At 38.4% G+C, this 14,189-nt stretch overlaps 1 protein-coding gene across 1 annotated transcript in view; it reads left to right on the top strand.

Annotated features, from left to right (window-relative positions):
- Positions 1 to 1,232: 1,232 nt before the first annotated feature.
- XB5844015.L (provisional ortholog of calpain 2 L homeolog) overlaps positions 1,233 to 14,189 on the top strand; it is a 30,622-nt gene continuing 17,665 nt past the window's right edge. The window contains exons 1-8 of the mRNA XM_018230273.2: positions 1,233 to 1,507; positions 6,913 to 6,982; positions 7,155 to 7,273; positions 10,426 to 10,559; positions 11,264 to 11,432; positions 11,942 to 12,025; positions 12,626 to 12,711; positions 13,588 to 13,662. Coding sequence (XP_018085762.1) covers positions 1,277 to 1,507; positions 6,913 to 6,982; positions 7,155 to 7,273; positions 10,426 to 10,559; positions 11,264 to 11,432; positions 11,942 to 12,025; positions 12,626 to 12,711; positions 13,588 to 13,662 — 968 coding nt within the window. The 5' untranslated portion in view covers positions 1,233 to 1,276. The remainder of the gene's footprint in view (positions 1,508 to 6,912; positions 6,983 to 7,154; positions 7,274 to 10,425; positions 10,560 to 11,263; positions 11,433 to 11,941; positions 12,026 to 12,625; positions 12,712 to 13,587; positions 13,663 to 14,189) is intronic.

Genomic DNA, 14,189 nt, shown 5'->3' on the forward strand with positions numbered 1-14,189 from the left:
TATATAGTAGTGTTTCTGTTTTACCAGTGCAGGGTAACACTGCATTATATTTTTATTACTTTAAAACACTTTCATTTTTTTATTTTACTGTTCCTGTAAGCAATAAATTAGAGCAACTTGCACAGCCTGATACCAGTGTCTCCTGGGCAGGGTCAAACTCCTTTATTGGGTAAGTAATCAGGTTAATTGCTAGTCCTTCCGTGTTTAGTAGAAATTTAACCAGATCGTTAATGCAACAGATGCAATGCACTTTTATCATATGAAAACAGAATATAAATTAACCCCTGGGGTCTCACTTTTTAATCATAAACACATACCGTACATTTGAGCAGAGTTGTGTAGCAATCCTATAGAGTGTAACTCAAAAAGACTTTGCTATGATGCAGGAGCAATCATATACCCAGACTATCCTGTGTGTAACATAATTAACGCGATGAAACATGCACTGAAATTTCTGCAGTGGGTTTTGTTCTGTCTGTCTCGTTTTGCCTTACTTCAAATGGGCATCTGCCTGTCTGTACATCTTAGTTTCATTGGCTACTTGAATCCCAATTTTTGTACGGCAATATGTAGTAGGCCTTGCAGTGTTTTGTGGATGTTACCTTAAGATTTCTGGACCACTCAGTTGCGCCTTTAGTTGCCCTTACATCCCAAAATTTGGGAAAATTATTTGTTTTGCATATATATTGAAATATTTAATTACTTAGAAACCCCACCCAACCCACCATACTGTAGGGCACCCCGGGCAGCCTATGCTCTTGAATTATTAATCTGTTTTTCGTTATATATCCGAACCCATCCCAGGACAATTCATATGCTATATGGGAAGATAGAGAATTAATATTTTTTTCCATGGTAAGCAGATGAATTCATGTTACAAAATACACTATATGCCAATTAAAAAAAAGGCAACATTTATAAAACTTGAAGTCTATTGATTGTATTAGAAGTTGTATTATCCAAGAACCCAGTGCTCCAAAAGAAAAGGTAACAGCTTTAGTTAAAATCTGCAGAGGTATACAGTATGTAGTGTAATTTGCTGTGCAACAGTATCCATGTCGTGCAAAACCATGAAAAGAGCTTATAGCTAAAGCTTTCTGTTTTGCTGGAGGGTGGGAAGGAGCACAATTAGCTCAGGATACTGTCACACAAATAAAGCATTACAAGCTACCCTTACTAACCGACACCTTATCAGTGTCTCTTGTCACTGAACCCCTCCCCTTCTTCTCCTGCAACCTGTTCTCACGTTCTTGTGTCTAAGCTCAGTGCAGTCACCATGTCTTCATCTGGTATCACTGTGCGTCTCCTGAAGGAAGAAAAGCCCTCTTCTGGGCTTGTTGTCAGTCCATATCTGGGACAGGACTACCATAAACTTGTCCAGGAATGTCTGCAGCAGGGACGTCTGTTTGAGGACCCCCTCTTTCCTGCAGATGAAAAATCATTGGGGTACAATCAGCTGGGTCCTTGGTCTGGACAAACCAGAGGCATTCAGTGGAGAAGACCACAGGTATTACCTGTCAGTGGGTTGTGCATTCTATTTTGGGAAATATTCTTCCTTACAGGAGGTTGAGAGGGGAGCTCAAGAGTGAGTGGGATTATCCTGTAGTTAGTAAATATATATGGAATAGACAGTAATTGCATCTTGTGGATTCTATAACTCAAGGTTATCCTTTCCATACAATTACCTTTCAGTTATTATGAATTAAGTCCCCAAATCTTGCAATGGTTGTGTGCCTTTGAATAATTTAGATAAGCCCGCAGTGAGCACAAGCTTCTATGTATACTCTCAGGAGTCCCCAACCTTTTCCACCCGTGAGCAACATTCAGATGTAAAAAGAGTTGGGGAGCAACACAAGCATCAAAAATGTTACTGGGTGGTGCCAAATAAGGGCTGTGATTGACTTTTGGTAGTACCCTATGTCGACTGGCAGCCTACAGGAGACTGCTTGGCAGAACACCTGTTTTTTATACAGCCAAAACTTGCCTCCAAGCCTGGAATTTAAAAATAAGCACCTGCTCTAAGGCCACTGGGAGCAACATCTAAGGGGTTGGAGAGCAACATGTTGCTCACGAGCTACTGGTTGGGGATCATAACTTAACAACTGAGTGGGAAACCCTACAATGAAAGAGCTAATTGTGCCAGGACCAAAACATACACTCTCTACTAATATTAGAAAACCACTTTCCTAGATGGGGCTGTGTACATTTGGGGGTTTTTATGACACATTGTATACTACTTATGAGTTTTCAGGACCTTGGCAATGACAATGGCCCCTACAGCTCTACTATCTAACATTCTGTTGGGTGCCCTGTAGTCCTGCAATAAGTATAGCGGCAAGCAATAGTTTGGCACAACTTTAGAAGCGGTGGGAAAAACCTGCAATGAGTGACATAGTAGTGCATTGTTTCTAAGAATCATATCTGTACTTTATAACTAACAACAAAACTAAGTGAGCATGGAATGGCACAACTTAACATTGCGGTAAATGTGAAATATTTTCAGTGAAATCACAACCTGTAAATTGAGTTGGCAAAAAGAAGTCACTTTTGGAAAGATCAGACCAATATTGCTAAAAGTGGAGTCATTGCAATCTGTGAAACTATGCTACAATTACTAATTTTGCCTTTTAATAAGTGAGTGTGAGTTGGACACCGCTGTAATGAGAAGTACAAACCTTTAGAATTTGGGTGTGAGGAGGGCAGTGTTGCAGTGAGTAGATCCTGACCTTTTATCATTGGGTGTGAGTGGAACACTTCTGAATTGAGTAGCAGCCATATAAAGATCAATGGCAAATCCAGTGTACTAGTATATCCAAAACATTATAATAAATACAGACTAAGAAGTGATTCAAGAGAAATGGAAGAGAAAGCCCATTACTTCTCTTTAAATGGCTTAGAAATACTTTAGCATTGGTACATGTAATATTTAAAGTCCCTTTGACTAGAATATGTCCTTGTACATATAAGGAGCAAAATCATGTGTTTCCATGTATAAAATCCACCTGTTCTTGGTGAGCAGTTTCTGGGCTTGTTGGTACATCACAATGAGTCTTCTCCTTATACAGTAAATACAGGAACATCCTACATGCTTATTTGCATACTCACAGCACAGAGATCTGACTTGCTATGTACAGCTTTCATATGATATGCGTATGTTCATTAAGTCTAACATTTCAGGCAGATACATTTTTAATGATAGGTGTGACTAAAACAGACATTAGTAATATAGTCACACTCTGGTAGGTGGATCCCAACAACAGATGTATAACAGCATGAAATGGATCTGTACTCCAAAGTTCAGTTTCACAATATATAAAATTTCCAGTATCAGGATTTCTGCACACACATATACCATACAGTATATATGTAAGCAAAGTCCCACCTTGTGCACTCAGATAACACTTAAACCTTTATAAAGGTACCATAATAAACAAACCAAAAATAAACCACACCTACAGGGTTTTTTCTCAGATAAGACATAAAGCTTTGCCTGGGTGCAGGTTAAACATTCCATAATACACAAATAATTTTCTCTAAAAGGTGAAATTAGTTAAGTAATTGTTGTCATTGATACAAACAGCTAAAGCATTGATTCCCATGGAAATGGAAAACTACCTCTCCTACATTGATGAAATGGTATAGATCTGTAGAGGAGGTTAGGAAATGTGATGAAATAAGATCAATGACAAATTGTTCTTCTTCCAACTCATGCAGTACTACCTGGGAAAATTGGTCTAAGCTTTTCCATTTATAAATTATAATTGGTTTTTGTTAGCATTTATTATTATTTGTGATAAAAGATCTGACGTACGCTCATTTAGCATGTCATCCATATTTTGTTGCTGATATGTACTTTCCCTAACCCTCCTTTCCCTTCTTTTCTTTTTGTTCAAAATCTTTTAAATAAATTTAATAAACTTACAAAAGAAATTAGTTTGTTCAACATTTCAGCCCCAAACTTGAGCCATCTTCAGGAAGTGAAATCTTTACACAACACAGTGAAATTTAAAATACAAAGAGTGATGACGTCACCCGTGGGTGTGACCTCACCCCATGTAACATTATATCATTATAAATATATCATATGTTGCAGGATACCATAGGTGCACACCAACATATTTGAGCAGAATATCGAGGGAAAAAGTCCACCTCCAAAAAGAAGGAAATCCAATCTGTCCCCAAGTGGAACAGCTGAAATTGCTCAACCCTGCATCGGGGAAACTATCAGCTGCATAACCCATTAGCTATTGTCGCCCCTCAATCCAGGCATGGATCGAGTATTAGCTGGGTGCCTAATTATTACGGCTCTGGTGAAGCCTGCACAGGCTTTGTATAATCATTCATTCACTAAGGTAACACTCTGTAATTTGTGCCTAAATGGACCAACTTAAGCTGGCCATAGACGCAAAGATAAAGTCGTATGAATCTTCGTTTTGTACGATTTTCAGACCGTGTGTAGATCGTTTCGATATTTTTCATGCCATGGCAATCAGTCGTTTAGTCATTTCGGACAGGTTAGAGGATTTCTGTCGGCTAACGATAACATCTCTGCATGTATTGGTATCTGATGATATCAATGGGTGACTGTCAATACTATTTGTCAGATTTTGAACGATTGCTGTCTTTGAATTAATGGCCAGAAAATTGTCTGATTTGTTATTTGTACAAGACTATTTAATCTGAATGGTTAGTGGTCAGGATATTGCAACAAATGAAAATGGATAAAATATGCACGTCTAACAGGTATTATTAGCAGGTATCATTATTTCTATTAATAATAATAACAACACATATTTATATAGGCCCAACATATTCCACCGTGATTTACAACACATGGGTGTTAAAAATGGTCACTCCCTGCCACCTAAAATCAGTTTCTCACCTTGCTTAATGGCAGGAGAGGCCCTGGTGAAGAGGACCTTGCCCAAAAGAGCTAAGATCTAAAATCTTACATTCTGTGTGGCTTCTGAGTCTTCACAACAAATTCAGGGCCAACTTTTTTGAGCGGATTATTTGATAAATGAGTTAAATTCGTGGATCGGAGTTAGTTCAACTTTTTTTTAATTAAAAAATGAAATTCGAGTTTCATTAAATACAGCCCTTAGAGTTTGTGCAAACAAATGATGAATCTTTACTAATTTTTGGTTTAGTCTAAACTCCAATAAAAAGGAAATAAAGATGGATGTAATTAATAAACTTGACTATAGGCTTCATTAGGGCAGGGTCTGATGTGAATGATGAACAATCTCTGTAAAGCTCTGTGTAAAAGTGTCATCAAACATAAACAATGGATAAGAATCAAGCAGAGGCAACTGTGAACAAAATAACATACTCCATGGTCATGAAAGCTAATGGCTCATTAATTTGTTCATTGTTCAAATAAAAAAACCCAGTCTACACTGAATCAGCTTACTGCAAATATTATCCTAAGGAGAGAGCAGACAAAGTACAGTCAAAATCATTATTAGTATTATGGTACCTAGTATTATGGCTGTTTTGAATCTCCTGCATAACACGGCTTCTATATGCTATTATCTAATGCAAAGGTTATACAGGTATGGGACCTGTTATTCAGAATGCTTGGGACTTTTTCTGGATAGCAGATCTTTCTATAATTTTATATCTTCATTCCTTAAATCTACAAAAAAATCCTGTAAACATTAAATAACCCCAATTGACTGGTTTTGCCTCCAATAAAGATTAAATACATTTTAGTCGGGATCAAGTACAAGCTACTGTTTTATTATTACAGAGAAAAAGGAAATCATTTTTAAATATCTTGATTATTTGGATAAAATGGAGTCTATAAGAGACAGACTTTATGTAATTCTGAGCTTTCTGGATAATGGGTTTCCGGATAATGGATCCCATACCTGTGCCACTCTGTATCCGGGCTGGGCCAAGGGGTAGGCAGGGTAGGCAACCGCCTAGGGCACAATCACAGGGGGCGCACTTCTTTTTTTTTTTTTACTATTCAGTTAACTTGGCTTTTTGGCCTTTACTTAAAGCATTATAATTTATAAAATTCGAATGCCCCAACACCCACTGGGTTTTGTTTTAGCCTGGTAAAGTTCTGAAAGCGCTCTCCCAATCTGGAGCATGACTGGATGCCTTCCATGCTGACGCGCTGGCACGAGACATCAGTCGTGCTAAAGAGACCTGTCTGTCCTGCTGGCTAGGGCCTGGCCACTTTAGGCAGCTGCACCTGCAGACTGCAGTATTAATGGTGGATATGGCTGAGCCTGGGCTCATTGTTGGCTGCTGACAGTGGCACAGGTACAGATCATGTGGGCTTGGGTTGGGCACAGGTACAGGTGGGGACGTGGGCTTGGGGCCTTCGATATTAATGGATATGGCTGGGCCTGGCCTCATTGTTAGCTGCAATAATGCGTTTTCTTTTATTAAAAAAAGGTAATGGTAAGATGGGAAATATAGGATGGGAACCCTTGCCTAGGATGCCCGGCCCTGCTCTGTATGTTTGTATTTGTGGCATTATTAAGTGAGTTGGATCAAATGAAGAAATCATATCGAAACAGATCAGTATTGATGGAGAAGTCACCACCAGTGTTTTTGGTAGCATTGAGGGTGGAAGGTTCTCTAATAATGTAGTGTACTGCAGACTTTTACACAGAGCAAAACATATTTGCTCCTAACTACTTAAATGCATGCCTTATACAACTCATGCAAGCTCATTATTGATTTGTCTCTCTCTATATTTAATTATAAAACCACAATGGTTTATCCTCCTTTGCAACTTTTTTATCTGCTTCTTTTCAACTATTCAACCAATGGTTCATTTATACTTGCACTCTCTGTATGATAGCCACATACCTGTCCCCACATCCATATTATGTGTATCTTGTAATATGCCTGATATAAGCTGACAACCATTCCTTAACTTACTATTCACAGGAAATCTGCCAGTCCCCTCAGTTCATCTGCGAAAACATGAAATGGACAGATGTGTGCCAGGGACAACTTGGTATGTATGGGAAAGGGCTGATAAAGGGATGTATAGACAGGTTACCAGCACCTTAAATGTGACAAATTTTACATTACTAATTAGAAAGTTGGCAAAAAAGTACATGCAGTGTTTTGGCCAATATCTGCTGTCCATCTGATACTGTTTCTTAATGGATTTTTTTTCTCTCCAGGTAACTGCTGGTTTCTTGCTGCTGCTGCCGCCCTGACTCAGTACCCATTACTTATGGCACGTGTTGTCCCCCCACAGCAGAGTTTTAAGGATAGATACGCTGGAATATTCCATTTTCAGGTGAGATCTTTAGAGAGTGTTGCCAACATTAGTAAGGATCAAACTGCAATATTGTCTGCTACAATTTGGCTTCTTTAACAGAAAATATAAAACTTTATTCTACTATTTTGTATTTCAAGTTAATAAAACTGCCATTTATTTGTAAAACGAAAACAAGACTTCCATAAGATTACAATTTTTAATGTGTTTGTTATGTTTTGGGTAGCCGAGGATGAGTAGAGTATAACAGTGCTTTATTCGCAGAGTCATGCAGCCATTACACAACAGTAAGCTTTCACTTTTAAGCTACCAGGAAGTATGCACAGTATAAGTATGAGCACAGTGACATCTACAGGCCATTTGCATGAACACTACAGTATTAAAAACACAAAAGGCGTGGAGAGTGTGGGGCATAGTGCTAAGTACAAAAAAAATGGGCAGCACCTGGTCCTGGCATCTCAAATCAGTTCAGAAAGGAGATGGGAAAGGGCATCTGAGGCTTCTGATCTCTTCCCTGAGCAGAGCAACATCAGCACACTTCTCTGTTTTCCTTCTTAGGGAATATCTCTTTGACTGCATAGTTACAGGAACTGACCAGCAAGTGGCACTGTTCTTACAAAATTCATTATATTAGCAGTTTATAAAAACATAAATAGTTCTAAAAAAACTGAAAACTTAAATAATTAATGTAAAGTGCTTAGAAAGGCTCCCTGAGCAATTTTACATTGCATGTTTTTCATGATATAGTTTACTTATACTTGAAAATTGTTTGGTTCAGTAAAAGTACTACATCTGTAAATCCATGTCACTGACAGGGCTGCAGCACATACAATTGTTTAGGTTTTATTGGGAATGTTCCCATAGATTTATTTTTGTTAATACATAGAACAGTTATCGCTTTTCTCCCAGTCAATCTAAATATTACGTATTTTGTTTGTTGATAGTAGGTGTCATATAATCATTAGCTTGACATTTATAGTACCAATAGTTATTAATGGGAAAATGCTTATGATTCATTTCTATTGTACTGTATTATTATGTACTGTATTATAATGAAAGAGTCCATTCATTCATCAGTCCCAAATACAAAGTATACAAATGGCCATGGTATATTTATACTTCAAGTCTCATTTACACTCCCAAAAGTGATATTATAATTGGTTTAAGCATCGAGGTCTGTGGCATGTTTAAGGCTTATTCGTTCATAGAATCAAAAGGCATACTAACAACTGTGATTGCTTTATTGGTTAATGACTCAGAGTATGCTAGTCACATTCACATATGGGAGTATGGGCCCTGAAGATGACCCTCAGAGGCAGCAAAAGTGGCCATTTACAAATGCATAAAATAAAATGTATGGTCTGAGAAGAATACCAATGCTTATTATTTACAGTTTTCTGTCTGCCTTTTGTTTAAACCAGTGTAAAGCTATTTTGGGCTATATTAGACCAAATGGGGTAATGTCTAGATAAAGAAATATGACCGACTCTAATTTGCTATTAGCTAAAGCAATACATCATGGGTTACATTTGACTCTAAAGGTTGCAATACACAGGGAGTAGTGATGTGCGGGTCGGGCGGGTTCGCAGGTGGCGGGCTGGTGTGGCCACCTTTAAATGCCGGCATCGGAAGCGGGGGTTCAGGCGGCAGCAGGGCAGGTTAGGGTCGGGTGCGGGTCAGGGAAACCCTGATCCACACATCACAACAGGCAGACTAAAGCTGCCAATATGGATCTTTTAGACTGATTTGGCAGCTTATCTGCCCGTGTATGGGGGCTTTTGACGTGTCTCCCCGATCGATATCTGGCTAAGATATTGATCTGGGAGGTTTGATTTTTCTGGCGATCAAGGACTGCATCTGCTAGTCAATGTGGTCCTATAACCAGTAGGCGACCATTCTCTTCATTGTAATCCCTAGGGCCTAACATTTGAGTTTACCCAATTTCGCCCTGCCATGCATATCGGGGAAAGATCTGTTCATTTGGCAACCTCGCCAAACGAGTGGATCTTATCGTGTATGGCCACCTTAACACTGAATGCAGGACCTTCGCTAAGTGGAGGTAAGAAGGTAGGTTGTAGTGGAACTACAACTCCCATAGGCTACTGTGCATCAAAGTAAAATAAAGGACGCCAGTAGGTTCTTGCAGCAAATAACAAATTAACTATTATTTGTTAGGGACAAATGATCCACAGGGTATACTCACAATCCAAAGAGGCAATTGCAGGTAAGAGGATAGAACTGCAGCACAGTTAGGCAGAGACAGCACAGTGTGACACCATGTGGATGTAAGTAGGGTAGTTAAGGTACACTTCTAGAATGAAATGCTCAGGTGTGGTTCAGATCCCTTACAGAACAATCAGGGAGAATAAATCTAAAGCCATACACCGTATCCAACTGTGGTCCCTTCACTATAGGCAGACTCAGAGCCTAGGGGAGAGCTACTCCCTACTACAATCCTTGTTGGAGCACAGGCTGCTCATACTATTTAACTTCTCTATCTCACTCTCCTAGAGACTGCTATGAAAGAGGTAACCTATCTGTGGCTAAGCATCATTCATGGGGTCCCTGCTCCCCGACTTATCACTAGAGGTACAGGTCACTCTAGGCAGAACAGCTTTACTGGGCCTTGGTGTAACCAGGCTCCCTGGAACAATCCAGTTGGATCAGTAACCAGAAGCCAAAATGAAAGATCCACCCCTAACCAAGAACAATGTTAAAGTGTGGCAGGAAGTGGTCACAAGGTCTGTAGGCCAATAGCACAAATATGTTAATTAACAAATAGATACATGGACATCTACCCAGCAACTAGGGACATAAGAAAGTGTAGGGATTTAAAGTCATAGGGACATACTAAACCTATGGGTCCCTACACCAGCTGCAGTGTTGACCACCTGTAGTGCATATTGGGGACATACATAGGGTTGTCACCTGTCCAGTTTTGACCTGGACAGCCCGGTAATTTGAAATGCTGCCTGGGTCAAAAAATTGGTAACCCTAGACATACACCAAGTGGGTGTTATTGAGAAAACATGCCTTAACTAGTGCCATGATTAAACAACTTTATTTTAATGTTGCCTATTCCGGATGCAATTAAATGACACCAGAAATAAAGATCTGTCTCTATATGTGGTGGATTTTAGAAGTAGGCAAGTTTATTTATGCTTTTTCCCCAGTTCTGGCAGTATGGAGAATGGGTGGACGTAGTGGTTGATGACAGATTGCCAGTGAAGAATGGACAATTGGTTTTTGTCAGCTCTGCACAGAAAAGTGAATTTTGGGCATCTCTTCTTGAAAAAGCGTATGCAAAGTAAGTAATAATGTTTTTGTGGCTCATCTAAGCTGAGATATAGTACAAAGCTGTGAACTGATGGCATTGGACTGAAAAGAAAAAACTTGAGAAACTTCTTTCATATATGCAGATCGACAGGGAGGATGAAAAACATGGCAAAGGACAGATAACAGACTAAACAAACTATTAGTAAAGATATCGATATTATGTTGTATATATAGAAGTCACTTATAAATTGCACATTGTTCCCTTCAGAGACCTGTAGCTAATTCCCACAGTTATTTATAAAACATTATTAGAGAACAGGTACTGTAAATCTACTCCCATAGCTGTTGGTCCAGGACAAGGCACCTGGACCCCATTTCTGATCTTATAAACACTGGCCATTTCTTTATTTCTTACCTTACTATATTCTACATTACTTGCTCGAGAGTAGTTCTGTCACAGATTTACTGGGGTAAACAAAGGGGGTCTACAACTGAGATATTTGTCCTGGGTCTACTGGTACCTTCCCTGCAGGAACTGTGGAAAAGAATGCATCGTAGATAAAAAAAAAACACAGTGAACTGCACTTTCCACTGAGCCCTTATATGTTTTATGTCAGAGCATAGTGTGAAAGGGAGGGTTTGTGATAAAGAACAGTAACAAATGAGATTGATAAAAGATTTAATAAATATGACTTTTAGCGGAAGTACATGTCATAAGTTTATTTATGCTTTCAGGTTAAATGGATCATATGAAGCCCTGGATGGAGGGTTTATGAATGAGGCATTTGTGGATTTCACTGGTGGATTGGATGAGACTGTGGATCTCAAGGTCCCTCCTCCAAATCTCTTCCATCTGATTGAAAAGGCAGTAAAGAAGAGATCACTTATGGGAGCCTCCATCCAGGTAAGAAAACACTCAACAAGAAGGTCCTCTTATGTCACTCTAGGCACATTCACCAATTATTTTATATTTGTTTATATGGAATAAAGTTATTGTTGATCCAACTGATGGTGCATTGAAGATGTTTGGTGACAATAGGGCTCTTAATAGGTGTAGGCATGTAAATAAGGTGTTCAGTCGAGTGTTCACATGCTCTTGACTCTAACCTCTGGGTGCTTTATTGTGTTATACAGTTTTAGATATTTTGTTACTGGGTTTTGCTGCTATGGTGTATGCTGATGATTATATTTGTGGTCTACAAATACAACAATGAAAAATACTGTACATAATACTATGCCAATCAATCACATATTCAACTCTCTATGTTATACTCATATGTCTGTTATGTGTCTGTATTGTATTTGCATACAATCTGAAGGATTGTGGATAAAGGCCCTTGTTTTTAACAAAGCATTTAAATATTTTGGGTGAAGAACATACATTCCATGCCTAACAATTGTGTTTCTTCTTAGATCCAGAGTCAGTATGAGAGTGAACTGCAAACCCCAGAGGGACTGGTAAAGGGACATGCTTATTCTATCATAGCAACTTGGAAGGTACAACTTTATGAACCTGTTTGTACTTTCTAATACTTTACCCTACTCACATTCTATGTGGTTCCCCCTACTCTCACAGTCTAAACTTTCTCTCTACTAACACTACATAGTATTTTCTTGTAGTTTGTAGTTGGAGCACTTGCAAATTAGTTCCCCATATTTTGGCCCTGCACAAGAGTAAAACGAGAAGATGATCTCCACCCATAAGAGGAGCTAGCTGCAGACAAGCTTGGCGCTGCAAACTATAAGTTTACTCCGATACATATGATATGCTTCAGAACAAAGTTGGACCTTTACCAACAGAACACTGTCTTTTGTACTCACTGTAGTGGAAATATTTGTAATAGTCTGTGTCATTGTAAAAGCATTTCGACAGTGCTGTTGTACAATATATGGCGATCTCATGACTTCACTAAAAGTAGACCCAACACTGCTCATGTATTTATGATTTCTGCAAAATGCTTCATTTGTCATAGCATCCATGTTGCCTAACCTCTTCCCATTTTGATGGGGGGGGGGGATTAAACCAACAAAATCATGAAAACTTCCCAAAAAAAGTTCTTTCACATAGCCAGGCTTACTGGTGGTTACTTGTTTCAGATGGAACAAAATGGCCGAACAATTCATCTGCTACGTCTGAGGAATCCGTGGGGTAAAGTAGAGTGGAACGGACGCTGGAGTGATAAGTAAATGTCCCAGAATTCTGACACATAAACTGGAGAGAGAATAAATAATTCTAAATACCCATGTGCACAGCTGTTTTGAAATTACTACAGACCAACTTCAGATACCTTTCGTCGATGGATGTATATTTGCAAGGAATATACTAAGGGCATTGAACAGCTCTCTGTTGTGGCAAATCATCATGTAGAAATTATGTAGTAAAATAGGCAACATTGTTTCCTTCTCCATTAAAGGTGAAGCCCACAGTTAAATAAACTTTTAGTATGATGGACCAGTTCTAAGCAAGTATTGGTCTTATTTTTTTTTTTGTATTGTTTATGGCAATCTTTTTGTTCTTTCTGGTCCGCAACTAAAAAGGCTCCCTAGTTATCCAACCAAAAAACGCAGAGAGTCTTGAATTTTATTTTTATTCCTATTTTAAATTGCTTATTATAAGTATTATTACACATGTATTTATAAAGCAGCAAAGTATCCCTTAGCACTGTACAATAAATGGGTCTATACACTAAACATAAAGATTACATATAAAACAACTAGTAACCTATACAAGAGGAAGAGATGGCACTACCCCAAAAAAACTTACAATCTAAAAGATTACCTTTCTATTTAGGCTTTCTACTGTTCACATGCCATTTTGAAGCCCACAACAGCTGCCCAATCAAAATGTTAATCATTAAAAATTATCATTAAAAAAAAAATGAAAAATATAATTGTAGACCCATTACAGAATGTCTTAAAATGCTATTGTTTACAACCTACTAAAACTTAATTTTCAGGTAATCCATAGCAAAAATAATTAGCATTTAGCTAAAGAGCCTAGTACTAAGACAACATACTTCTTGCTGAAGTTACATTTCCTATTATGTTATTCATTACAGCTCTCCTTTATGGTCACAAGTTACCGTTGAACTTCAAGCAAAACTGCAGGCCAGAGGTGAAGATGGAGAATTCTGGTAATAATTTTTTTAATGGACTTGTAGGCAATATTTGCACATATGACTAATAGCTATCACTCTCAAAGGAATGCTATTCATGGCACCTAAAAACTGGTAATTAGTGATGGGCGAATTATTTTGACGCCCATTGACTTCAATGCGCTTTGAAAAAAATTTGCGAAGAGCATTAAAGTCAAAATAATTTTGAAGCACGAGCAATAATTTTTATACGTGCAACTCTTTTGTCCAAATGCATTAAAGTCAATAGACGTCCGATTAATTTTGAAACACGTCAATTTAATGTGTTGCAATTTTGATGCGGGACAAATTTTTTATGTCGCTGCGAATTTTTGTCTCAGTTTCACGAAACGCTTTGTGGGCGGCGAAATGTGAGAATTTACTGAGAATCCATGCCTGGTGAATAAATTCGCCCATCACTACTATAAATCTCCAGGGACAGTAAGATAATCTACACTGAAAGGATACGTAAACCTTAAAAATGTAATGTAAAATTGCTCAGATTGCTTTTCTTAGCAATTGTGCAA

This window comes from Xenopus laevis, chromosome 8L, assembly GCF_017654675.1.
Source record: "Xenopus laevis strain J_2021 chromosome 8L, Xenopus_laevis_v10.1, whole genome shotgun sequence".
In the NCBI taxonomy this organism is placed as follows: Eukaryota; Metazoa; Chordata; class Amphibia; order Anura; family Pipidae; genus Xenopus; species Xenopus laevis.